The 25,346-nt window shown below is 38.3% G+C and overlaps 3 protein-coding genes across 3 annotated transcripts; 2 read left to right on the top strand and 1 right to left on the bottom strand.

Annotated features, from left to right (window-relative positions):
- The first annotated feature begins 327 nt into the window (after positions 1-327).
- Positions 328-5,842, top strand: LOC110626330 (plastidic ATP/ADP-transporter). The gene is made up of 5 exons (XM_021772156.2): positions 328-1,658; positions 3,201-3,455; positions 4,532-4,675; positions 4,769-5,116; positions 5,229-5,842. Exons 1-5 carry the CDS (start codon positions 897-899, stop codon positions 5,589-5,591), a joined length of 1,872 nt encoding a protein of 623 aa, XP_021627848.1. The 5' UTR covers positions 328-896; the 3' UTR covers positions 5,592-5,842.
- A 2,411-nt stretch (positions 5,843-8,253) lies between these two features.
- On the top strand, positions 8,254-10,843 carry LOC110625919 (root phototropism protein 3). Its single transcript, XM_021771618.2, has 2 exons — positions 8,254-9,368; positions 10,156-10,843. The coding sequence occupies exons 1-2, from the start codon at positions 8,634-8,636 to the stop codon at positions 10,693-10,695; spliced, it is 1,275 nt and encodes a 424-aa protein (XP_021627310.1). The 5' UTR covers positions 8,254-8,633; the 3' UTR covers positions 10,696-10,843.
- A 644-nt stretch (positions 10,844-11,487) lies between these two features.
- On the bottom strand, positions 11,488-14,565 carry LOC110626248. Its single transcript, XM_021772046.2, has 7 exons — positions 14,294-14,565; positions 13,824-13,939; positions 13,599-13,717; positions 13,350-13,512; positions 13,025-13,251; positions 12,571-12,892; positions 11,488-12,485 (listed from the first exon to the last, which is right to left on the bottom strand). Exons 1-7 carry the CDS (start codon positions 14,453-14,455, stop codon positions 11,684-11,686), a joined length of 1,911 nt encoding a protein of 636 aa, XP_021627738.1. The 5' UTR covers positions 14,456-14,565; the 3' UTR covers positions 11,488-11,683.
- Between the last annotated feature and the right edge of the window lie 10,781 nt (positions 14,566-25,346).

The following is a 25,346-nucleotide window of genomic DNA, read 5'->3' as shown; positions in this document are numbered from 1 at the left end:
GTACTTGACCTAAGGGTATTTTCGTCATGTAAATATTTGCTATGCACTTGGTGAATTGATTGTAACACTATGTTTGGAAAAGTTTTTTTAAAAGAAAGCAAATAAAGAATGAAAAATAAAATAATGTAAAGATTTTTTGTTTTTTCTCTTTGTATGGATGCTTGAAAGGAAAATAATAGAGAGAAATATTTTTTTAATATTAAAATATTTTTTTATTTATTATTAAAATAAAATTATTATAAATATAAGAGGGTGCATATAATAGTTTCCTTGCGTAACTTTTTTTTTTTTTTTTATTAATTTTTCTTGTTTCCAAATAAGTGAGAATGGAAAATATTTTTATTTTCCTCCCATATTCTTTTTTCTCTCTTATTTTCCACCGATCCAAACAACCCGTAAAAATCTGTCAGTGGATACATTTCCTCTCCTTGACTGCATCCCTACCCACACTTTTTCCTCTTCTCGCTGCTTTTGCTTCCCACCCTTCCTTCTCAACAAAATTTCAGCCACAGTTTGTCTTCTTCCCCAACAGATTGTAAACCCTTATCAACTGATCTACCACCAAACAGCTTCCTCTTGATTGCAACTGTAAAAATTGAGAGAAAAATAACCCAACTGTTGAGTTCTTTCTGTAAAAATTTCTCTCTGGTTTTGAAAGACTTGTCCTTTTATGGGTAGGCTTGTTTGTATTTAAAAACTTTTGAGGGTTTTTGGGGTTTGGTATAAAAAGATTTTTAATTTTGGTCAGATTCTTCTCTCTGCGAAAACAATCTCCTTTAGCCACCTTATCTCTCTATCTATCTTGGTGTCTCTCTCTCGTGCTCTCCTCTTGAAAAACCAAGTCTGGGTTTTCTTGAAGGGACCTAAAGAGAGATAGAGAGATAGGAAGCAGAAACATGGAGGCTGTGCTACAGACTAAAGGGCTTTTTTCCTTACCACCAAATCCTAAAACCAGAGCTTCCTTGTACCCTTCACAGGGCTTAAAGCACAGACTTTTTGCCGCTAAACCTAAAACCCTTTCTGGGCTTTCTTTATCATCTAATGGTTTTCCTAAATTTCCCAGCGTTGTCTCGAAACCAAATGGCTTTCCCCCAAAAGACGGAAATTTGCATATTTGCAGGGCAGAGGCTGCGGCTGCAGCTGAGGGGCAACCTTTATTTGGCGAACCTGAGAAGCCTAAGCTCTTGGGTATTGAGCTTTCGACTCTCAAGAAAATTATCCCACTGGGATTGATGTTCTTTTGTATTCTTTTCAATTACACAATCCTTAGAGACACAAAAGATGTGTTGGTCGTGACAGCTAAAGGGAGTAGTGCAGAGATTATACCATTTCTGAAAACTTGGGTGAATTTGCCCATGGCTATTGGTTTTATGTTGTTGTACACCCAATTGGCTAACGTTTTGTCTAAGCAGGCTTTATTTTACACCGTCATTGTTCCATTTATTGCCTTCTTTGGTGCTTTTGGGTTTCTTCTTTATCCTCTTAGCAATCACATCCACCCTGAAGCATTTGCTGATAAGCTTCTCAATATACTCGGTCCAAGGTTTCTCGGTCCAATTGCAATTATGAGGATTTGGAGTTTCTGTTTGTTCTATGTCATGGCTGAATTGTGGGGGAGTGTGGTGATTTCAGTGCTCTTCTGGGGATTTGCGAATCAGGTAAAGTATTTTTTGATATTGATGCATTCTGTGTAGGATAATTTATCTGCTTGATTGTCTTCTGTCTTGATTTCAGATGTTGATTTTGATTCTGGTATCAGAATTTGTATTTTTTTAAATTTTTTTGGGATGTAATTTACAAATGTCTTCTGTTACAGATTTCTAATTTATTTGTGATTTTATGCTGTCTTTCCTGTCTTGTAGGCTATTGAGAGTAACGCCTATGTTTGCAGTTGACTGGCTTATTATCTGATGCTGGTCATCTGATTGATTCGGTTGTCTATAATTTTATGTTTAACTGGACTTCTGGAGCTATTGTTGGATTCAATTGATAGGAATTATCATTTAGGATTGGGATCCCCTCTCACACATCTCCAAGATAGAGAGTTGTGATGGTTCTTATTCTGATTTTGAATAGTAGTTGAAACAAAGAGTTTCATATTTGAATCAATTTTTTCCCAACTGATGCATGAGTTGTCTATTCAGCTTTCATGCTTTTGTTATGGATAGGTGCAAATTGAAGCTAGACATTAGGTTGTGCTATTATGGAGCTATTGTCTTATCTGTATGGCACGCTAAAAGAAATGCCGCATATCAGGTTGTTAGGATGATGACTGGTTTGATTAGTGATACCTTTATTTTATAGGTGCTGCTTTTTTCTAGTTCTCTGCAGGATGTGTTATTTCATATGTGAATAATCATTAATTCTTGCTGAAGTGAATAAACATTGCATTGTTCTTGTGACAATTCTGACATTTGGTGTTTAACTAAGCTGAATTGGAATGGACTGCTTTTGTTGCTTGAAGTGTTCTTGAAATCTTTAGCATGTTGTACAGCTTAAATCATATTGCGGAGGCGTAATTCCCGCATCTTTTTTAACGGGGTTAAGGAGGTTGGTGGGGGTGGGTAACCATATACAATGTCAATGTGCTTTTGAAAATTTTATTATTGTTGTCTTGCTAAATTGTGTTTTATAGTGGTTTCAGTTGGACATTCGTTTAATAATACTTTTGATTTTGCTTACTGTTGATGTGAAGTTCTCCTCCTGTGGTGGTGGTCATTCTATATTTCTTAAAATGTGTCTCATTGCGCTCAAGTCTTTTTAGTTTTTGCATGAACTTGTAAGTCCCTTGATTCATTGCCTTGAATCTGCCAAAAGGTTTGTGAATTTGATTTTCCTTTTTCCTTCTTCCTTTGAACAAAGAACTAGAGTCTCCTAATGTTCATAAAAGTTTTTCATTGCTGAATAATCTTTGGGGACGAATGCAATTGACCCTATTAACTCCAAAGGATGATGCAAATATTGGAATTATCTTGCCACATTCAGCGATGCTTTACATCTTCTTAGTTGCAATTTGTTTTTGTGAGAGTTTCTGGGATGTGACAAGTATGTTCAAAAAGTGTTATGATTCAAATTCCATTTCTCTGTTGGCATGCTTATATTACCATTTGTTTCGACTACATCTTTTCTTATTTAATCTATATTTCATCCGACTCTTGGCCATGGAAGCTGCAACTGACTATGTGCATGTATTTGTGCAGATCACAACTGTAGATGAAGCAAAAAGATTCTACCCTTTGTTTGGACTTGGGGCAAACGTTGCCTTAGTTTTCTCTGGCCGAACAGTGAAGTATTTCTCTAATTTGAGAAAAAATTTGGGTCCTGGAGTTGATGGCTGGGCAATCTCCCTGAAAGGAATGATGAGTATTGTGGTGTTGATGGGACTTGCTATCTGTTTTCTTTACTGGTGGGTGAATAATTTTGTGCCTCTCCCAACCCGCAGCAAGAAGAAGAAGGTAATCTTATGTGCATTTACTATTTCATTTCCCCTCTTTGTTTTCCTCATCGAACTACTACAAGAGCAACAATTAAGTCTTAATCTCAAACTAGTTGGCAGTTATATAGTTACTGGATCCTTTTTCACCATTTAGCTTTGTTTGAAACTACTATAAATCTTTTGATACTGTTTTTCTCCATGTTATTTTAGGTCTCTTACTTTCCCTTCTTAATCCTCCCACACGTAATTTATCACACATTCAATTCACTACTTGGACATGGCCAAACCATCTCAATTGACCCTCTTTCATTTTAACCCCAATGTGCCACATATACTCTTTGTTGGGTGTGGTCATTCCTAATCTTTCTCATTATTGTGTTATTAGATATCTATTATAATACGTGTATTTTTTTTTATCACACTTGTCTTATGGATATTTGTACCTTAAATGCCTAAACCACATATAGCACAGGCTACCTGCTTCTGTCAATTCGAAGTTAAAGCTTTCAATAAGCATGCATGGCTTTATGGCTTTGTGCATGAACACATGGACACACACAGGCACTTGTAATTTTAATTATGTTTTACATGAGATTTTTTGCTAAGGTATTAATGAGTGAGATCATGTGATAAATTGCTAGTAATTATTAAGCGATTTGGACCTTTTTATTCAATGCTGATTATGTTTGAGTACTTCTTTAGCTCACCCTTCTTTCTTCTCCAAAAAATTTCCCTTTTTTTTTTTCACAATTCCTACTTAATATTTAGTTAAGATGCTGAAATGGCTATTTTTTTCCCTGTTATCATTCTAAAGAGTCAGCATAACATGAAGGCTGCCTTGTACATAGAAACTGAAAGGGCATGGGACCTGATTCTGTATGATTTTACCAAATCTATCATGCCTGTCTCGATAAACATGTTGCACTAGTACAATAGCTTAGAGAGGAATGTGCAAAAGTGGCTCTTTTTAATTAGAAAGACTAACTGATGAGATTCAATCTATGTGCTTGGATATTGTAGATATAGTGGTAATTAGGTAATAAGTCAAGATTTGCAATCTAATTGGTTTACCCTTGCTGAAAAATCCTTGTGCAGGAAAAGCCAAAGATGGGTACAATGGAGAGCTTGAAATTCTTGGTATCTTCGAAATACATTAGAGATCTCGCTACTTTGGTCGTTGCATATGGTATTAGCATCAACCTGGTTGAGGTTACCTGGAAATCTAAGCTCAAAGCACAGGTGAAGTGAATTTGGTTTATGTCTAATGTTACTCTCTTCATGGCTCCAGAAATCTTAGATTCTCTCTTACAAGGTATGCCATTCATTCTGCAGTTCCCCAGCCCAAATGAGTATTCTTCCTTTATGGGTGATTTCTCAACTGCTACTGGAATAGCAACATTCACAATGATGCTTCTTAGCCAATATATATTCGACAAATATGGATGGGGAGTTGCAGCCAAAATCACACCCACAGTCCTACTTCTGACCGGAGTGGGTTTCTTCTCGCTGATTTTATTTGGAGGTCCTCTTGCACCTGTTCTTTCACAGTTTGGGATGACTCCTCTTCTTGCTGCTGTATATGTGGGTGCCATGCAAAACATTTTCAGTAAGAGTGCCAAGTACAGCTTGTTTGACCCTTGTAAAGAGATGGCTTATATTCCATTGGATGAGGAGACCAAGGTTTGTTTCCTTAGGCTATTGATGCTTTCACGACATAGTCTAGCAACCACTTTTAGTCATATTGTTCTTGAAGTCTGCTGTTAACTCGTCTTTTCCCTGATTGATCGTGCAGGTTAAAGGGAAGGCCGCCATCGATGTCGTATGCAATCCATTGGGAAAGTCTGGAGGAGCTCTTATTCAACAATTTATGATCTTAACCTTTGGGTCACTTGCTAATTCAACTCCTTACCTTGGTGGAACCCTTCTGGTAATTGTGCTTTTATGGTTAGCTGCAGCGAGGTCTCTGGATACCCAGTTCACTGCATTGCGTCGGGAAGAAGAGCTTGAGAAAGAGATGGAAAGAGCAGCTGTTAAGATCCCAGTTGTGTCACCAGAAGAAAGCGGAAATGGTTCACTTCCAGGTGGTTCTTCACTCAATCCAGCAGCAGGTGACTCAACCAGCAGTTCCTCCGAAACGACTCCCCGCAAGCTTTAAACTATTTCTTCCATCATTCCAACCATGGCATATGCTTGAAAAATAAGCAGAACAAATGAGAAGCTTAGTTGAATTGTCCATTGTAGGATCTTATTTACAGAAAGGAATAATAGCTGAAAGGTGGTATGCCTGAATACAGTTCTCAAGTCCACTTTTTTACCTGATTATGGGCTTACTGTGTTTATTTTAGACCTTTCGCCTGTAAAACCAAGCTGGATATATATACATGGAAATCTCTTTTTTAAGTTTCCCATAATAATTCTTTGAAATTTCTGATCATGCTCAGGGAATTCATCTTGCATCGCATCAAATCGCTTTTTTTTTTTTTAAAAAAAAAGGAAAAAAAGTTTCTTTGATTGGTCCAGGGAATATTAGCTAGTACTGTTCATTGCAATTTTTTTTTTTTAATCTTTTCCCATTTGTTGGCCTTGGGCAGGGTTGAGTATTTAAGATAATCTGCTATGGAACAAAACAGAAACTATATAAATTTCAACAAACCCATACACATAATTATAAAATTTTCAACAAATTTGGCATACTATATCAAGCAGAACCATCCACATAAAGCATATAACCTTCAATAAATTTTAACATTTCTGAAATAATATTTCAACAATCCATCCACAATAGCTATATAAAGAAACTCCATCCACAAACTATTTAAAGCAACCATGCGCTGACAAGTGGCAATGGAGGAGCCGCAGGCCAGCGTCGTGACAGAGAGAGAAGTAGCTGGGGTGGAAGAGCTGCAGCGGATAAATTGGACCACCGAGTGACGGAGGAGGAGCTAGCATGCAAAGGTGAGGTTGGGGCGGCCAAGGGCTGCGCGTTTTGCTTTTGAGAGGGAATGTGAAATAGGAGTGAGGTTGAGGTTTTAGTTTGGATCCCACCGGATAAGTTCTCTCTCTTTACCTTTTTTGATTTTTTGAGAATGGAGAGTTTGCGAGTTTTGAAAAGATGAAATGAGGAAGAGAAGGGTAGTTTAAAGAAGACCGTTTATGAAATTAAATTTTTTTTTCAAAAGATTTAATTGCGGAAAGAATTTTGATTTAAACGGAATAAAAATATAAAGAGATTTGAGGGTATAATTTTAGAAATAGAAAATTTATGTGTTAATTATATTAAAATTTAAACATTAAAGTATAATTTATCTTAAATAATTTTATTTGTATTTTGAATCTATTATAAACTCGATTTAAGAACCATTCTTATTTTTCTGTCAAATATATGAAAATTTTCATTAAAGAGAGCTCAAAAGGCTCAAACTACAACTAATAACCCAAGGCCTTATGATGGAAGCAAAGAAGGTCCTTAAGACTTAAAAATCTATCTGATCCAAACCCAAATCCAGTTGCAACACCATCAGCCTTGTCGATTCCTACCCAGAAATTTCATTGTTGTCACCGATGAGAAAAAAAGTTCTCTTCCCAAACAATAGCTTTGAAACACTTTACATTACACACGGAAAAATAGAAAAAAAAAGTATCTTATTTGGTATCTAACAATAAAAGCAACATAAATAAAAATAACACAAAACAAGGAAGGTGCATGCAACATCAAATAGGTTGAGAGAACAAAATGACTTTTACAATCAAGTTTCCCTTCCATCCATCGATCCAAAGAAGGAGAAATTCATACAAAAGTGCCGAGAGAGATCAGAGTGAACGAAGCTTTTCTATTCTTTGTCGGTTGAAAAAACACTATTATTAGTACGTTCTCCACTAGCATAACACAAGAAAAAACAAATATGCGGAAACAACCCAAACTACCCGACAAGAAAATAGATACTCCCTCACCAAATACCACTCCTGCCAATAATCACCAACAAAAGAAATGTTTACACCTTCCAAGTGGGTATGGAGAAAATCCACTTTTGAGTAAGATGGAGAGAGCCACTTTTGCCTGAACTTTGCCTGAACGAAATAGAGATGGTCGCAAAGCTGATAAAAACAAAGGCCCTTCCCTTCACATGAAGAAAATGAAAAAGAGAAAATAGAGGGATGCCTAAAATTGACTGGGCCGGTTATAACCTTCTATGCTGTGAGGCAACCCTTTATTTACTTTCCAGATTAGGAGTTGTAATTTTTTTTTTAAGGGCTTAGTATAGCGCCATGCTATTGAAAGACGTTGGAAACCTAATTAGGGACCCAGGAACAGGCACAAATACAGGGTTTTGTTTCCGGAGGTCCCCATGAGGCAGCTACAGTTGTAGTCTGCAAAAACAAACAAAAGCTAAAGTTCACATGTGAACTGTAGTGTTTATACTTTCTTCCCTTTGCATAATCCAAACTTTTGGCTCCATCATCAGTCGTCTCATCCCCACCCTCCCCATCATTTGCTTTGTACATTTCTGTGCGTCACCTAAGCTTAAATATTATAATTATTCATAATCAACGTAAGCTTATAAAAAAAAAAACATTTGTTTATTCATTATTTTTTAGCCTCAAGAATTATAATGAAATGGTATCAATCCAAAAAGGAAGTGGAGGACAGATTTGATGATGATGGGTTTCCCTTTAGAATCAATCCCGTGAAGGCTAAAGTTTGAGCTGCCACCTTTTCTTTACCTTTTTCGTTTCCTTTCTCCGATGCTTCCTCATCTCGTCGCCTATACGTAGAAGTCGAAGAGCCATTTCTTTTTCTACATATTAGAAGAAATACCCATGTTCAATCTCTATCCAGAGGTCTTGGGATATTAAGAGATTTGTAGTTTGAGAGTCCCTCTCATTGCTTTCAATGCAAGGTGGCCTTATAATAAATTTTCTTTGTCCTTATAATATACCAAGTTTTCTGTTTGTCATTGGAAGGGAATATTTGCATTAAGCACATTTGTCTTCTCTTATCCTTCTTTCTCTTCACACCTCCATTCATCAAATTCAGTAATTTTTTCATTATTTGCATGCTTTTTTCTCATTTCCAAGGGCATTTTTGTCTCTGCAATTCGCCAACCTATTCAACAAACTATGATAAAAATACACATATAAATTGATTAGTGTTAATTTGCCCTTCCCATTTCCCTATACCAAGACTTTCTCTTCCCAAATGAAAAAGGCATCGCCTCAAGATTCTGTCCCTTTCCCTGGAAAAACAACGCAGTTCGCTGCTGAATGCTGGTTTGACGACGCATGCATCCTCAATATGGACTATTTCGTTAAGACATTAGCCGGCATTAAGCCTAAGGGTGTCCGTCCTGATCTTATTGGCTCAATCATAGCTCACTACGCCTCCAAATGGCTACCTGAGCTATCTGGTGACGATGCTTGTGACAGAGGATTAACCAATTTCGAAGAATCACCCGAAAGTGTTACAGCCTCATGGATGAAGAAGAGATTTTTTGTTGAAACTCTAGTGGGTGTCTTGCCTCCGGAGAAGGATTCAGTTCCATGCAACTTCCTGCTTCGCCTTCTCCGGACGGCAAACATGGTTGCAGTGGAGCCAACATATAGAGAAGAGCTCGAGAAGAGGATTTCATGGCAGCTTGACCAAGCTTCATTAAAAGAGCTAATGATACCATCTTTTAGCCACACTTGTGGGACTTTACTAGACGTTGAGCTAGTGACACGATTAGTGAAGAGATTTGTTAATTTGGATGAAGCAGCTAAGAGTGGAGCTGCTGCTTTAGTTAAGGTGGCTAAGCTTGTGGATTCTTACTTGGCAGAAGCAGCAGTGGATGCTAATTTGAGTTTGCCAGAGTTTGATGATCTTGCTTCTGCTCTCCCTAGCCATGCTCGAGCTATTGATGATGGTTTATACAGAGCCATTGATACTTACCTCAAAGTAAGTGATGCTCTGCAAAACTCTGTTTTTTTCTATTTCTATACACTGTCTCTGTTTCTCCATTAGGCACCCTAGAAATTGCAGTCTTGTTCATGATTAACAAAGAATTTGAATTAAGGTTGAATTTGGCATTCTGAATCCCAGAGCTATAATTTTTGGGTTATGGGTATTAATTATTTATCAATTTTTTCATGTTACAATGATTAATAGATTTTTTGATAAGCGAGTAACTTATTAGTAGATTTTTTTATATTATAGTAAATAAATAATAAATTTTGTTAAAAAAAAGAGAAAAAAAAAGAAGAAACTAAATAATAAAATTTTCAATTAGAAAGGGAAAAGAGAAAAAAAAGGAACACCATCTGGGACCAAGAAGTGTCAGTAGCTGTGTAGTCACCAACCTGAGATTCTTTGATTCAGAACTATTTTGGTGGTGGGGTTGGGTTTTGGCAGGGACAACAGAGAGTAAATTGACGTCCATGCCCTTTATCTAGGGCCTGTTATTGGTTTTGCCTGTTGGTGGGCCTTTTCTTTTTGTGTGGTCATAGTAACATGTGTGTGAGGTAGCGTCAGATGTGTACCTTCAATTGCATTGATTCAATCGTTTAGGTAATATTTGTTTTATCTTCACTCTGTCCTTCAACATTTCTGAGATCCAGTAGCACAAATCACCACGAACTTTGCGTACATGTACATTGCTTACCTTCACTGTTTACCATTTATAAAAATATATCGAAACACCTTAAATGAATAACTAACCTTGGAATGATAAACTGTGTCTTGCTAGGCACATCCTGGATGTACAAAGCAAGAAAGGAAGATTCTTTGCAGATTAATTGATAGCAGGAAGCTCTCTCCTGAGGCTTCACTCCACGCTGCTCAGAACGAAAGGTTGCCTGTTCGTGCAGTGATCCAGGTTCTCTTCTCTGAACAAACCAAGCTCAATAGGCACATTGACTGGAGTGGCTCATTCAGTGGCACGAGGAGCCCGAACCCAGGGTTCGACCCTTCTGGAAGGTGCTTTTCAAAACGGGAAATGAATGCCCAACAAGTGGAGATAAAGAAGTTAAGAGAAGATGTGCTGAGGCTGCAAGGGCAATGCTACGCCATGCAAATGCAAATGGAGAGGTTGGTGGAGAAGAAGAAAGGATTCTTTAGGTGGAAGAAGCTGGGGATAATGTCCTCGTTAAAAAGTGTTAGTGGTGTTGAGAAGATTGAAGAGGGTGATGGAGAGGTAGAGGCTGGGTTTGGGAGGATGACTCCTGTGGACATGAAGACTAAGTTGGTGAAGGGTAGGAATCCTAAGTGGAGAAAATCCATGTCTTGAATGTGAAATTTCAAGCTACATGACTGACACATGGTTTTTTTTTTTTTGTTTAAAATGACGTTATGCTAATTAATTATGTGTTTTGTTTTGTTTGTATTAATAAGAAATAATCTATATTTAAAATAAAATCAACTTTTCAAATAGAACAGTCCACTTTCTTTAATGGGGAGGCAGATTTTATTCTTGAACAACGTTCCTATTTACCTGTTCTTTATACTATTCCATATGCGAAACTCACAAACTCGAATAATCTGAATCTACGCTGTCAAAGTTTATTAAAAGGCGAAATACTCTTTATTTAAAGTTCAAATTGGAGAAAAAAAATCATCACTTGGATTACTGTTTATCTTTAATTTTCATTTTCTCATTTATGTTAGACAAGCATATTTGTAGGGGCCGGGTGAGTCTCATAGAATTGAACAGTTGAGGTTGTGACCTGAAAAGACAGCAAATGCAGCAATGGACATGTCTGTGGGAACTGCTGTTGTTACTGTTGATTTGAAGAGTGAATTCCCAGAATGTCCCTCAACAAAACAACCAGACCAGACAGGAGAAAGAAAAAAAAAATTAAAATAGCAAGATGTGATTGAGGGAAGTTGCCTGGCAGAGTCTTGCTCTTGCATGGGCTGCAAGTATTGGTTGACTGGTTGTGGGAGTCTCCTCAGCCATGTCAAGAGTTTCAATCCTGCATTTAAAGGCCCAAGGTTTATTCCATCAAAACCATACAATAGCAAATCATATCCAATTTTCACAAGAACAAGTATATATAAAGAAATTTTTAATGGAAAAAAATTATCAACACAAGAAGTTGAACTTAATTTATTCACAACACAAGAAGTTCATACATAAATCAAAGACCAAATATACATAGATGTCACTAGATTATTCAGATTTTGCAGCCATGGGCAATCTATAAAAAAGTAAGATTATAAGAATGAAAAAAATGTACATATAATACAAAATGTACTGAAATATATAAATTTAAGTTTCATATTTTCACTGCTTTCTTTACAGTCCTTGTCTCTGTTTTGTTTGCTTCTATCTCAACAATTTCTTCTATCTTCTTTCCTTGATCAAATCCTGGATGCTTTGAACTCTTGGCCTCCTGTGGGAACTTCTGATTCAGCTTTGTAATTATATCATCAGTCATGGATTTTTCATGGCCATTTGAGTTTTCAGGTTCCAACTCATCTTGAGAGTTCAACAACATTTGTAACCACCTCTCTACATTTCCTTTCCCTCTTTGCTTCCTACTCTCTTCATCTTCGTCTTCCTCTATTACTTGTACTCTGATACTTGGGAATTGAATTTCCTCTCTCTTCCCATCACCTATATCTAGTGCCTGAAGCTTATGCTCAATTGGGATTTCATAGTTCTCCAAGGCAACAATGGATTTATTATGCTCATCAGGATCCTTCATAAACAGGGATTTTGCAGATTTTTTCAGTTCCTCTTCAATTTCTTCAGTCTTCCTATCTTCAGATGCTTTCCTTTCTTCCTCTAGAAATACTCTCAGCTCCTTATGCAGAGGTGTGCTTGGCTTGGTTCCTAGCAAATAAGGACAAGGTTTGTGGTCTGCATCCTCGTGTAAGGTATCATCCATTCTTGATTTCTTCCTCGTATGTTCCCATTCAGGCCTTAATTGTTTCTCAAGCTCATTTCTTTGTTTGAATTTCTTGTGGATATCTCTCTCTGATGCATCACAAATTGCCTTCTGTGATTCGAGCCTTGCCATTAATGCATTAGTTGCAGCGTGGTTCAGTCTCATTTGTTCCTTGTAAATGATACTCCTGCACAAAAATGGTTCTAAATATAATGATTTGAATCTCTCATAAATTTGAGGGAAAAAAAATTCACGTATTTAGGGAATCCTACTGGTGCATGGCATCTCGAATCATCTTCTCTAACATGGTCCTATATGAAGACTGTGCCTCTGCTAGCCTCTTGCACTTTTCTGCCCTTCTCCTACGCTTAATCAGTGCCAACTCCAAGTCCTGAATAGCAAGCTTTTCCTCATCATTCTTGGTCCTCATTTCATTAACTTCGTCATCTAATTTCTGCATTTCAACTTGCATCTTGTGAGCTTCTTCCCCTTGCTTCAGAGAAACCCTGGCCATGACAATGGCTTGGTAGGGGTTTGTAACAAAGTCTGGGTTCTCATTTTCTTTCAAGTCACCTTGCTTTACTTTTCTCGCAGCTAAACCACAAAAAAAAAAAAAAAAAAAAAAAAAGAACATGACACGTTGAAGTTCTGAAGTTCAAAATATATGAACAAGAGAAGAGAGCTGGCAAGGAAAGAACGGTAACCGTTTGATTTTATCATACGGACCAATTGCAGGAGAATAGGGCGTTATCTGCCTATTGTAATCCAGTGATTTCAAAGCCAATGAAGAATCATAGGATTCTCTTCGAGATACAACAAGGGCAGCAGGAGCAAGGCCTAGTTGTTCTTTTGATTGAAAGAAATGTTGTGGAAAAGAATGTGAATCCACATTCTGTGAAGCATTTAATTCTTCATTTTCTCCTTGAGAGAACAAAAATGAAAATGCCCTACGCCTGCCATAATTATGAAATTTAAAGGTGTTACTAGGTAACCTCTTTTACATTTCTCAATTGAAATGCTTTCAAAATGTAGAGCTTTCATGTAAAGCCACCTGAAATCCGAATTGGAAGAAGCAAATATGGATAAAAACTGGTTCACGGAAATTCCCAGCTGAAGATCCCACCATGGAACAAGAAACTCTAACTTGTTATGCTTTCCCTTGCACACTTGCCATTGAAGTATCCTCAGATTACTTGGAACTGTTAATCCGCCCCCTAAAATTCCAACATGCAACCACATTTCAGATTTATTGAAATAGAAAGAAACATATGTACATAGAGGAAGTTGATTTATTCTGTACTTTGACAAGGAAACCAGTGGTCAATGTCCCAAGCAAGAGGAGAGGCTTTATCTGCATGGAAATATAGAACATTTCCGTATGGATCTACTCTTATTACTTCAGGATCAAAACCAGCATTCCTGCAATACAAACCATGAAAATCAGAAATAGCATAATTTCATGATTAAAAAACCTTCTATAATTTCTTTAGTATTGGGGGGACTATAAGAGAATTGAAATGATTACCCTAGGTGATTGAGTTGCTTCCACAAGAGGCCAACAAAAACCTTGGGTTTACCTGTTGGCTTTGCTTTTTGATCAACAATTGGGAAGATTTGTTCTAAGTCCTTTGCTCTCTGAATCTGCAACGCAAATTACAGAAAAAAAACCAGCACTTTCTTTATCATTATAATTCAATTTATAGTAGAAGTTTCAGTTTTCAGGCAACAGAATCCATATTTGTTGATCAATTTGAATATCAATAAAGAATATATAAACAAAAATCACTAAAGCATAAAGAACCAAAGACACTGTTTCCACCTATGGACTCTCTCTTTATTTCAACAGAACTAAAATCTCTATATCCAGCAGTGCTTAACCTGCAATTTTATAGTCACTTGAGCTAATTTCACAGGCACTACACTGTAAAATAAACAAAATCAGAAACCTATTTTTCTGCTCCCTTTCTTTTTTCCATCAGCGACATTTTGTTTTACCTCATGTTGCTGCAATGCACATGGGAGGAAAGTGAAGGGAGGGCCGTGGCTGTAAGTGCCGGCAGCTTCACGATCCCTACACAGCTTTGCATAGGCCTTTGAGTACCCAACTCCTTCGTCGACCACCATATCTTCCTCGTTGAATGAAAAATCCGCAGCCATTTGTTTCCGTGCTCGCTTTTAGAGAGTAACAAAGACGTTTAATGAAAACAGAGAAAAGGCCAATATGCGTGTGTTCTGTGGATGGGTTGAACTGGAGAGGAGAAGGCCAACGGTCGAATTCTTTGCTTTAAGGGTTTCTTTGGTGGGCTTTTGAATTTAGGAGTGCCACGTCGGCAAATTGAACGGTGGATTTTTGCAACGGCTAGACATTAGGATGGGCCCAATGATTGTAGAGGACAAGAATTTTTTGTTTTTTACTGGAATGCCCTCACAAGATATCTTCAGTATTTTCTTTAAAATTTGCGAAACCTAAAAGAAAGTATAAAATTATTATTTAAAGAAAATGAAAAGAAAATTTTGTTTTTTTTTTTATTAAATATTAACCCATCCTACTTTATAAAAGGCTAGCCTTTTGTTGGTCCACACAAATCTTTTGGGCCACCCAAGCTTTGTGTTGAGGTAATAGAACATGCTTGTTTACTTCAACTTCTTCTTCTTTTCTGATGGAATGGGACATAATTTTCTTGAGAAAGAAAATCCAATACGCTCGGGAATTTTATTCTAATCCCTTTTGTTTTTTTTTCAAAGAAGAAAGACAATTCATTCGAAAAGCTATGAAAGAGCAGGCAAATACGTCATTGGTTCTTTATTTTTAATTTTTGATATCTTTTAATTTTTATTTTTTAAATAGTAAAGTTAATTTTTAAATATCTTCATAAAAATATTTATTATTGAGCACTCACAAATTCAGTGCGACGAGGAGTGTATCTGAATAAATTTAAAAAATTTTAAATTTTACTCTTTTAATTTTTAATTTCTATTTAAAAAAAATATTTATCATTGGTTAATCAAATACAAATACAAGATTGATTAAAATAAAAAAATAAAACTTTTTAAAATTTTTATAGTTAATGATTCATTAGCTATCGTTTTTTATTGTAAAAAAAAAAAAAAAAGACGGGATTACTTATCCAAAACAATTCAAGTGCGCGTGTTTACAAAATAAAAAATTTGTGCTTAAAATTTTGCATAAGAATATCTGTTAATATATATATATTTTAATTTGAAATTTTAGCTTGTATAAAATACATCTATTAAATTTTTAAATTTTATAATATTTAAAAAATTTTAAATATGTATAAATCACTCTAAGACATGATTAAATTATTATATTTTTAGCATCAAGACATTGATAAAAAAAAAAGTTAAAAAGAATTAAAATGTAAATTCTTTTTTATATTCCATGTACCGTAATTTTTTTCCACATTATTTTTTATATATATTAAAAAATATATTTTTTTATTAATTTTTCATTATACTTCATAATATATAAAAAATAGGGTCTGTTGGATCATGACATGTGGACACGAAATATGAAATGGTTCCATGAGTCAGGCCATCCGGTTTGACCGGACAGAGAAAAGATCCGACTAATAAAATATGAATATCAGACCTCTAGCTTCCCAGCCTTCACTAACACTCAAAACAACTAGGCCGACCACTTTAATATTTGTACTACCAACAAGGTATTTGAACACGATAACAACCTACCTCAATGACTGAAAGGAATCTGCCTTTATATAGGTCGGATAAGTCGAACAAAAACTTGGTGAAACCAGGGTAAGAAACCGACCTCCACGCGATGGTCGGCCTCTCTAGCCCTCTCCGAGGCATCAAATGCATGTGCGAAAAGGCTGCCCAACCGTTTGACACGCTTGCCAAAGGGTATGGGCAAATCGGTTCTGTATTGATTAGTCAACTGTCAGCCGCCTGACATACATGCTGCATCACGCCATCATCTAATTTGATGGACATAAAGCAGGAAATCGGGTTATAAATATCCTAGAAGCAATTTTCTATAGAAAGAGAACTCTCCCTAAAAAAAAGACCACTCAAAAAAGGGGAGACTCTCTCTCTGATACACTTACTGAAGAATTCCACTAGAAAGAGAGGCTCTCTCACCCTCTTCCCAAATCCAAGAATTAAGGCTCAAAGAAGCTAATCTCTCTCTCAGAGTCTAACTCACACACTCATGGAAGAATCTCTCTCATAAACTCACGGAAGAACCCTCAAAATGGAAATCCTCTGGAAATTTCCTCCTAAAATGCTTCATTATTTATTTTATTCTATTTTTCTCTTTATATTAATAAATCTCAGATAATCTCCAATCTAACTTGAGTATCGGAAGGTCTCCACTAGGGGTATCTCTAGTGGACCCTTGATCGTCTTTTTTTTATCTTACAGGTCCCTTTCCTCAACATCAAACATGGAGGGACCTAACGGGATCAATTATGAATCAATGGTCAACACATTGAATTGAGCCGCTATCCAAGTGTCCACATCTAGACACCCCGTTGGATCTCACATCACCAGTGGCGCCGTCTGTGGGGAAACAAAAGAGTCTGTCCTATCGTCAGATTTTCTAAACCAAATCCATTGAGATCCACATGGCCAACTAAGAAAAGCTAATAGCCATGCAACAATAAAGATAAAAAGAAAAAGAGATGGTGAAAATACTTAGGAACCATCAGCTGCATCTAAAAGTCACACAGTGAAAATCAGACAGAAGATGTTGAAGTGAGAAGAAAAATCAACACAAGGGCGATCCATTCAACCATGGAAAAGGAATGACGAGCATGAATCACCCAAGTTGTACAGTTACTTTCTCTAACTCAAAGCGCTTTTGCTATTATGGATTAGTTAAAAAACTTGCAATCTTAGACGAAAGCCTTGTGCATATAAACCCAAACATGATAAATACACTTAAGTAGCTTAAAAGCTCTCATTCGTGATTAAAATTAGCATGGATCCACTGCGAAAGGGATTATCCCTTTAAACATGTAGCTTTATGATTAGAAAACTGTGGAATGATTTATACATGAGAAACGTTATTTGTTAGATTCTTTAGAGGCTAAAATTAATGTTCACATTTATTTGAAACATGAAACTGAAATATCTTGCTGTTCAAATTAATAACGAAGCATTCTCGTTACATATATATGCAATGTAAGTTTTTATTTTGTAGATAAATTTCAAAAGTAAGAGAAGGCTAAAAGTCCAAAATCGCCAATAAGGTCACAAGCCTGAATTCCGGAGAAATTACCAGTAAGGCCACGAGCCTGAATCTCGGAAAATCACCAGTAAGGCCACGAGTCTGAATCTCGAAAAATCGCTAGTAAGGCCACGAGTATAAATCTTAGAAAATCGCCAGCAAGGCTATGAGTCTGAATCTCGAAAAAATCATCAATAAGGCCATGAGCTTGAATCTCGAAAAATCGCCAGTAAGGCTATGAGCTTGAATCTTGAAAAATCGCTAGTAAAGCCACGAACCTGAATCTCGAAAAATCATCAGTAAAGCCACGAGTCTGGATCTCGAAAAATCGCCAGTAAGGTCACAAACTTGAATCTCAAAAAATCGCCAATAAGGCCACAAGCTTGAATCTCAGAAAACCACCAGTAAGGCCACGAGCTTGAATCTCGAAAAACTGCAAATAAGACCACGAGTCTGAATCTTGAAAAATTGCCACTAAGGCTACAAGTCTGAATCTCGAAAATCGCCAGTAAGGCCATAAGTGTAACAGCCCGAAAATCGGACCGCTACCGGCGCTAGGATCCAGATCGACTTAAGGTCGCCGGGACTCGTAGCAAGCCTAACATACATCCTGTATACCTGTTAAATCCCATACATGATCAAACATAAACATGAAACTTTAAACTTTTTCTTTCCTTTACCAAGCTTAACCTGTGCATGCACAAACCCATAAACATAAAACCCCACACTGGAGCCCTCATCAAATGCTCCAATGGGGTAACATATCATACATTAAGCTTGGTTTGCATAAAACATCATTAGCATTTGAGAAGGATCATGTGCCAAAAGGGATTAACCATACATGACTAGGGCAAAGCACAACTCTAACCATGACATGTCATTATATAGCCTTACATTTCAATACATACTTTTACATCATTTCATAACTTTACAAATACATCATGTCCACTACTATCCTATTACATAATCATAACCATAACCTGCTGACCACTTGAACTATCTCTGACCCTGCAAACCTGGGGTTAGGGAAGAGGGGTGAGCTAAAAAGCCCAGTGAGCAGAACTAAATAGGAAAACAGTTTATTATATCATATGCTTTCATGACATACATCACATCACAAACACTACACATCAAGGATGAATTTGTCACCAATAGCCCTCCACATATAGATGTCATATCATAACAAGTTCAGCAATGCTCTATGCCAGGGGCGATACGGCCACGCCTGGACTTCACATACTCTATGCCAGGGGTGATACGGCCACACCTGGACTTCTCTTCCTCTATGCCAGGGGCGATACGGCCACACCTGGTCTTTCCATCATATATCATATCATACATGTCATATCGTATCATATCATGTCATACTGAAGGCTAATGGATCATCCAAAATCCATCCGGATCATCCAAAATCCATCCACATCATCATCATCGTATTATGCAATGCAACATATTTGTGATCTCTAATGCAACAACCTATTACATAACATGGTATTCGTGATGCATGAACATGCTTTAAACATTTAATTTCTTTAATATTAAAAGAGTTATGTTCTACTCACCTTTGACTAGCTCTGGACTGACTCTGAAGCAGCTAACACTGCCAAACACCTCGGTTCCTCGGGTCCGATCCTACACAGGTGGACTCCAGTGAGGTGCCAAACACACTCTAAATAACTCATAAACAACTCCCCAAAAACCCCCTAAAACATCCTCAAAACATGCATAGAAAACAACCATGAAAGGGTTGGATAGGGCACTTTTGGCGGCACTTTCGGTGGCCGAAGGTCCCTTCCAGAGTCGAAAGCCATGCAGGTTCGGCGGCAGGTTCGGCGGCCGAAGCCTCTCTCCAGATCTGAAAGTCAGGCACTTTCGGCAACCGAACATTACCTTCGGCGGCCGAAAGTCTGCTCCAGATCCGAAGCACAACTTTCGGGGGCAAGGTTTGGCGGCCAATCCATGCATCCATAGGCAGGTTCGGCGGCCGAAACTACCTTCGGCGGCCGAACCTGAGTTCATCAGAACTCAGCCTCTCGTGCATACCAGCCTCCAAAAACTTACCAAACACCCCAAACAAGCACCCAACCTCTTAAAAACATGCATAAACCCTTAACCAAGCACAAAGGAGCTTAAACAAGCTTAAACTCCAACAAAGAACATTATAGAGCATACATAAAGAGCTTATAACCCACATAAGCCAAAACCATCAAAACTACTCAAAACCTCACTTGCTCTCTCCCAATCATGCATACACTCTCCCACATGCATATAGGGCATAAACACTAGTCCAGGCCCCCAACAATCAGCACATAAACATACATTGGGCATAAAACCCACATAAACCCCTAACATGCATATCTACCCATACTCAACCATCAAAAATTCTTTAAACTTACTTAAAACTTCATTAAAACACAAGAAAAGCAAGGATCTACACTTACCTCTTGAAGATTGAGGGGTGGTGCGATCCCTAACTCGGAGGTGTGGAGGATCCAAGCTCCAAAAGCCTCCAAGCTCCCAAAACTCCTATTTAAGCTTCAAAACTTCAAAACAAGGGTAGAACTCATGAAAACTTGAGGGATGGGTAGAGAAAGCATGAAAACGACCAAAGGAGTACAAAAACTCACCTGAGCTCGAGAATGGGGAGAAAACTCGCCCATTTCCGATCTGAGGGCTCTTTATAGGTGGCCTGGTCAACGACCTTCGGCAGCCTAACGTGCCCCCTAAACTCATGCATGTTCGGCGGCCAAACCTTGGTTCGTTCAAACAAAGCTTTCGGAGGCCAAAAGCGCTCCCAAAACCTTCCCATGTTCGGCGGCCGAACTTCACTTTCGGCCGCCGAACCTGGCAAATGCCTCCTTGGTCTTTTCTTTTCAAAACTCAATTCTTTTTCATTTAAAACCATAAAATCAGTAAAAATATTTTAGAAACCACATTTTACCCCTCTAGAAGACTCTGGCATCATCAAAATTTCAGATTCCAGCGGAGATTCCGCCGGAAGGTAGGGATTCCAATGCCGAAATCTAGCCGGGTATTACAATAAGCTTGAATCTAGAAAACACTAAGAAAGGCCAAGAGCCCGAGCCATGAAACTAAGTATCTTGTATAATACAATGTTTATTAATGTTATTCAATTGACAACAAGCATTCTCGCCTCATATATACTTTGTGCAGTTTTTTTGTCTTATGCAGATAAATTTCTACAAATAAAAGTAAGGCCATGAGCTTAAGTCATAAAATCGCCAGTAAAGCCATGAGTCTCAATCCTCATAAAGAGAATCAGGGCTAAACACCCAGAAGGAATATAAGAGCAAAAATGCTCGATAAAAATCAGGGCCAATAGCCCGGAATCGAAGTCAACGCTAAGCGCCATAAAGGAATATAAGAGCAAAAATGCTCGGATAAAAATTAAGGCTAATAGCCTGGAATCGAAGTTAGGGATAAGCGCCCAGAAGAAATAAAAGAGTGAAAATACTTAGAAATGCGCTAAAGGCAAAAGAATCTAGAAGCGAAATCAGAGCTAAGAGCTTGGAAATGAAATCAGAGCTATTATCCTGGAACCGAAATCAGGGATAAGTGAAAAAAAAATGCTCAGAAGCATGCTAAGGTAGAAGAGCCTAGAAATAAAAACTCAGGGCTATGAGCCTGAACTAAAATAGAGAGAGTAAAAACCTCGAACAAATTTAGGACTAAAAGCTCAAAAAAAGCAAAAGCGCTCGCATAAAAATCAAAGCAACAAAAAACCAGAAGACACTTAAGCGTTAAAAGCCCAGAATAATGCGAAGAGCCAAAAAAGTTCGGGCGTAAAAATGCTCACGGCTATGAGAGCTCAAAAGAAGTAAAAAGCTCAAATGTAAGAATAATCAGGACTAAAAGCTCAAAATAATGAGAAAAGGCAAAAGAGCCTAGAAGCAAACTCAAGGCCAAAAGCTCGGAAGAACAATCAGGGTTAAGTGCTCAGAAAAATGAAATAGTGAAAATGCTTAGAAACACGCTAAGGGCTAAGTGTCCAGAAAAATGAAAGAACAAAAAGGCCCAGAAAAGTTTTACAAACAACGGTTTATGAGTAGTCCTGGATATGGCCTTCATTGAGTAATTTATTTATTATTTCTTTCATTTACAAAAATCTTAAAGTACAGTTGTGACGGCAGGCCATTAGGGCCAAGACAAGTCATCAATAGCCCGCTTGTCTAACAATACATTAAGATTATGTATAACTAAAGACAGGGTTGAGTATGCCCCGCAAGAAAAGTTTAAACAGAAAAGCAAACACATTAAGCATCAAGTTGCAACCAAAGGAAACATTTCATTGAAATGAAAAATGTATATTATAGGAAATTAAAAATACAAAAGTAATTACAAGAGTGTTTCATATCTACAAACAAAAACTCTTGAAACAGGAGAAGGTCTTCAAATTTGCCCAGAAGAAGCAAGGTTACCAGCTAGGTCGGGCTCAACTTTAGAGGTATTCTTCGGGACATCGGCAATCACAACAGTAGGATCTACTACAACATCACCTTTTAAAGGAGGATCTGAATGGGCATCTACAGCCTCAAGCACAGGTGGACCATCACCAACCTAATCGACACCTTGATCAAACTCAACAGTTAAAAGGGCCAATACCCCTTGAGGAGTAGGGGGACAAACTTTGAGGAGCGCATGATTGTCAAGGCCATACTACACCTCGTCACCATTAGAATCATACTCTACGGCACGGAGAGTGCTAAGCGAGACAATAGGAGACTCCCGAGCATTTCGAAGGCCATCATTAAAGCCCGTCGCATAAAAGCGAGTGGACTGTTTAAAAATTTTGCCTTTGAATTTGTCAGACTTCATATATTTATTAACTTGGCTCCGGACGACCATCTTCGCATTCTCCCGAGCATCCACAATTTTCTTCTCATAGTCCTTACATCGTGTAGAAAGACCCCACTCTCAAGCTGCCTTTTAATGACCCCAGAAGCACTCAGGTCCCTTCGAACCTTGCTCAACTCCAACTTAACCTCCTCCAACTCCCCGGACAACCTTTGCACCTCCTCTTCAAGCTAGGTAGACTGGGCTGAAAGACCTTTTCCCCTTTGATCCGCAAAAACCTTCTCTTGAGCAAGTTTGGCTTCTGCGACAGACCTCTCCTCAGCAATTTTCACTTTCAGAAGGGTAATTTTCTTACCCTGAGCCTAGTTGTCTCGAATAAGTCCCTCCAGCTGACTCAGCTCCTTTTTATATTGGCTCCTTAATACAACAGTTACTCGGGCAGCCTCTTCCTCTGTAGCCTTCTCAATGTCACGGAGAACAGCCTCCCGAGATTGGCCTTTTTACTCTCTAACTCCAATAGAGCACCAAGAAGCTATAAAGCAAGAAGACAAGTCAAAAGTGATAAAAAAATCCAAAAGCAAGAAAAAACAGTAAGAACACTTCCAAGAAGAATTTGTCTTTAGAGGCATCAAAAAGATCCTCTTCAGGCGGGACAGTAAATGAAGCTGACTGTTCAATAGACCCAACTATCCAGCAAATTTGTGCCCATCAACTGAGGATCAGCCAAACTCGGGGACATCCTAAAGACATGGTTGCTGAGCAGCTCAGCAATTGAAGTAGGTGAGGAGTCAAGGCTCAGTTGAAAATGAACCCCTGGCTCATTGGAAATTAAAGCGGTCGGAAGATCACCAATGACCCCCTGAGACGAGCTCCCCTTATTCTTGCCCTCTCTCAATTTATCCGAGGAGGGCTTCCTTGGAGGCAAGGAAGACAACGTCTCCTTTCGAGAAGAGACTAGCTCGGACTCCTTCACCAGCCTCCTCTTCTTTCCTGTTGACTCTGCAGCAGCACAGGTCGTCTCTTAAGGCAAGCGAGAATTCTTTCACTTTAAACCTCCACTGACCTCCTCAGTAGGAGAAGACCTATCAGGATTGACCATCGCCCTCACTATAGCAACTTTCGAGCTACTCCTGAGAGTAGGAACACCCTCAGCCACAATAGGCACGACCGCAGTCTGATTAGAGCTGATGAAGGCCAGTCCCATGCTAACCTCAGCAGAGGATGGGCGAGGCACGACTTGAGCTAGGATGGGCTCAGCCGCTAACATCTCAACCACCACATCCATAGTTCTCCAAGTCATAAAGGCTTAAATGGCAGCTGGACAACATCTTGGTTGAGAGAAAAATTCTGAGTGGTCGAAATTTCCTCCCTAGGGATTATAGAAGCTGCAAAAAGCACAAAAAATAAATAAAAGTATAAAAAAACAAAGCTAACAAAAGAAGCAACAAAAGAATGGTCAATACCAGCAGCATAACAACCCTCCCCTGGGCGGATGTCCAAACACTTGAAAATATCATATTTGAAAAGAATGAAAGATATCCGAGTAAAGTATAATTGCTCCCACTCGGAAAGGAAGGGGAAAGCGTTGTAGAAAGAGTAAAAAACTCCCCATCCTAACTCTAAGCCCCAGTCTAAACTCCCTTTAGCTTCAACTATTGCAAAATTTTCTATCCAATGCTTGATAGAATCTTTATGGCCGGTGAAAATGGTCAGACCGTTCCTACCACAGAAGCTCAAGAAGCCGTTGTTGGCCTTCAAAACCTTAAAAAAGGCCTGGAACAGGTTTAAGGAAGGGGTAAAATCCCAATCATGGCACACTACCTCAAAGGCACTCATAAATAAGATAGAATTTGGGGTTAGCATCAGAGGTGTGACCCGATAAAACCTAAAAACAAAATGAAAAAACCTAGAGAAAGAAAAAGAAAGGCCATAACCAATCTACTTCAAGTAGAAGATAAGCCTCCTCTCTGACTGGACGTCCATTAGATCAAGAGGAGGGGGAAAAGAGAACAGAGCAATCCGCCCATTAGAATGCGGAGCCCGAACGTAATGGGTCTCCACAGATAGAAAGGATCAGGGGAAAGCCTCCTAAAGAGAGATGGGGATAACCCTAGAAACTATCTTCTCAACCCGAAGGTATGGTACAGGATCCATTGAAAGAAGGACGCGTACCTGAAAACTTGAGAAGCTTGAAACAAGAGAGAAGAGATGAGAATTACTCTAAGAACATCGAATAGTTGCAACAAGAGCAGTGAAAGTGGAAAAGTAAAGGCAAAGCCTTATTTTTATACTCGAAATCAGGCCTTAATAAGCATTTAAAGCATTGCATTTTGGTGACCTAAACGATGATAGCCATCAAGACACGTCTAAGAGGACGTGCGCATGTGATATGAGTACTTATGACAACTCCTCATAACTCAAAGGGAATTAATAGACGAACACTTGGCAATAAAGCATTGAACATGGTTTGCTTTTCCAACCGTCATAAATAATTTTCGGTGAAAGGGCATAAGACAATACATAAAAAATAAGGCCCGTTGAATCATGACATGTGGACATGGAATACGAAAAGGTCCCATGAGCCAGGCCATCTGGTCTGACCGGACAGAGGAAAGTCTCGACTAATAGAATATGGAAATTAGACCTCCAGCTCCCTAAGCTTCACTAACGCCCAGAACAACCAAGCTTACCACTTTAATATTTGTAGTACCAACAAGGCATTTGAACACGGGAACAACCAATCTCAGTGACTGGAAAGAACCTGCCTTTATATAGGTAGGATAAGTTGAACACAAGCCTGGTGAAACAAGAGTAAGACGCCAACCCCCACTCAATGGTCGGCCTCTCTAGCCTTCTCCGAGGCATTAAATGCACGTGCGAAAAGGTTGCTCAGCCATCTGACACACCTGCTAAAGGACATGGGCAAACCGGCTCTGCATCGATTAGTCAACTACCAGCCAGCTGACATACATGTTGTATCACGCCACCATCCAATCTGATGGGACGTAAAGCAAAAAATTGGGA

Source organism: Manihot esculenta, chromosome 11 (genome assembly GCF_001659605.2).
Source record: "Manihot esculenta cultivar AM560-2 chromosome 11, M.esculenta_v8, whole genome shotgun sequence".
Classification (NCBI taxonomy): Eukaryota; Viridiplantae; Streptophyta; class Magnoliopsida; order Malpighiales; family Euphorbiaceae; genus Manihot; species Manihot esculenta.
This window is presented reverse-complemented; position numbering and strand designations above follow the sequence as displayed.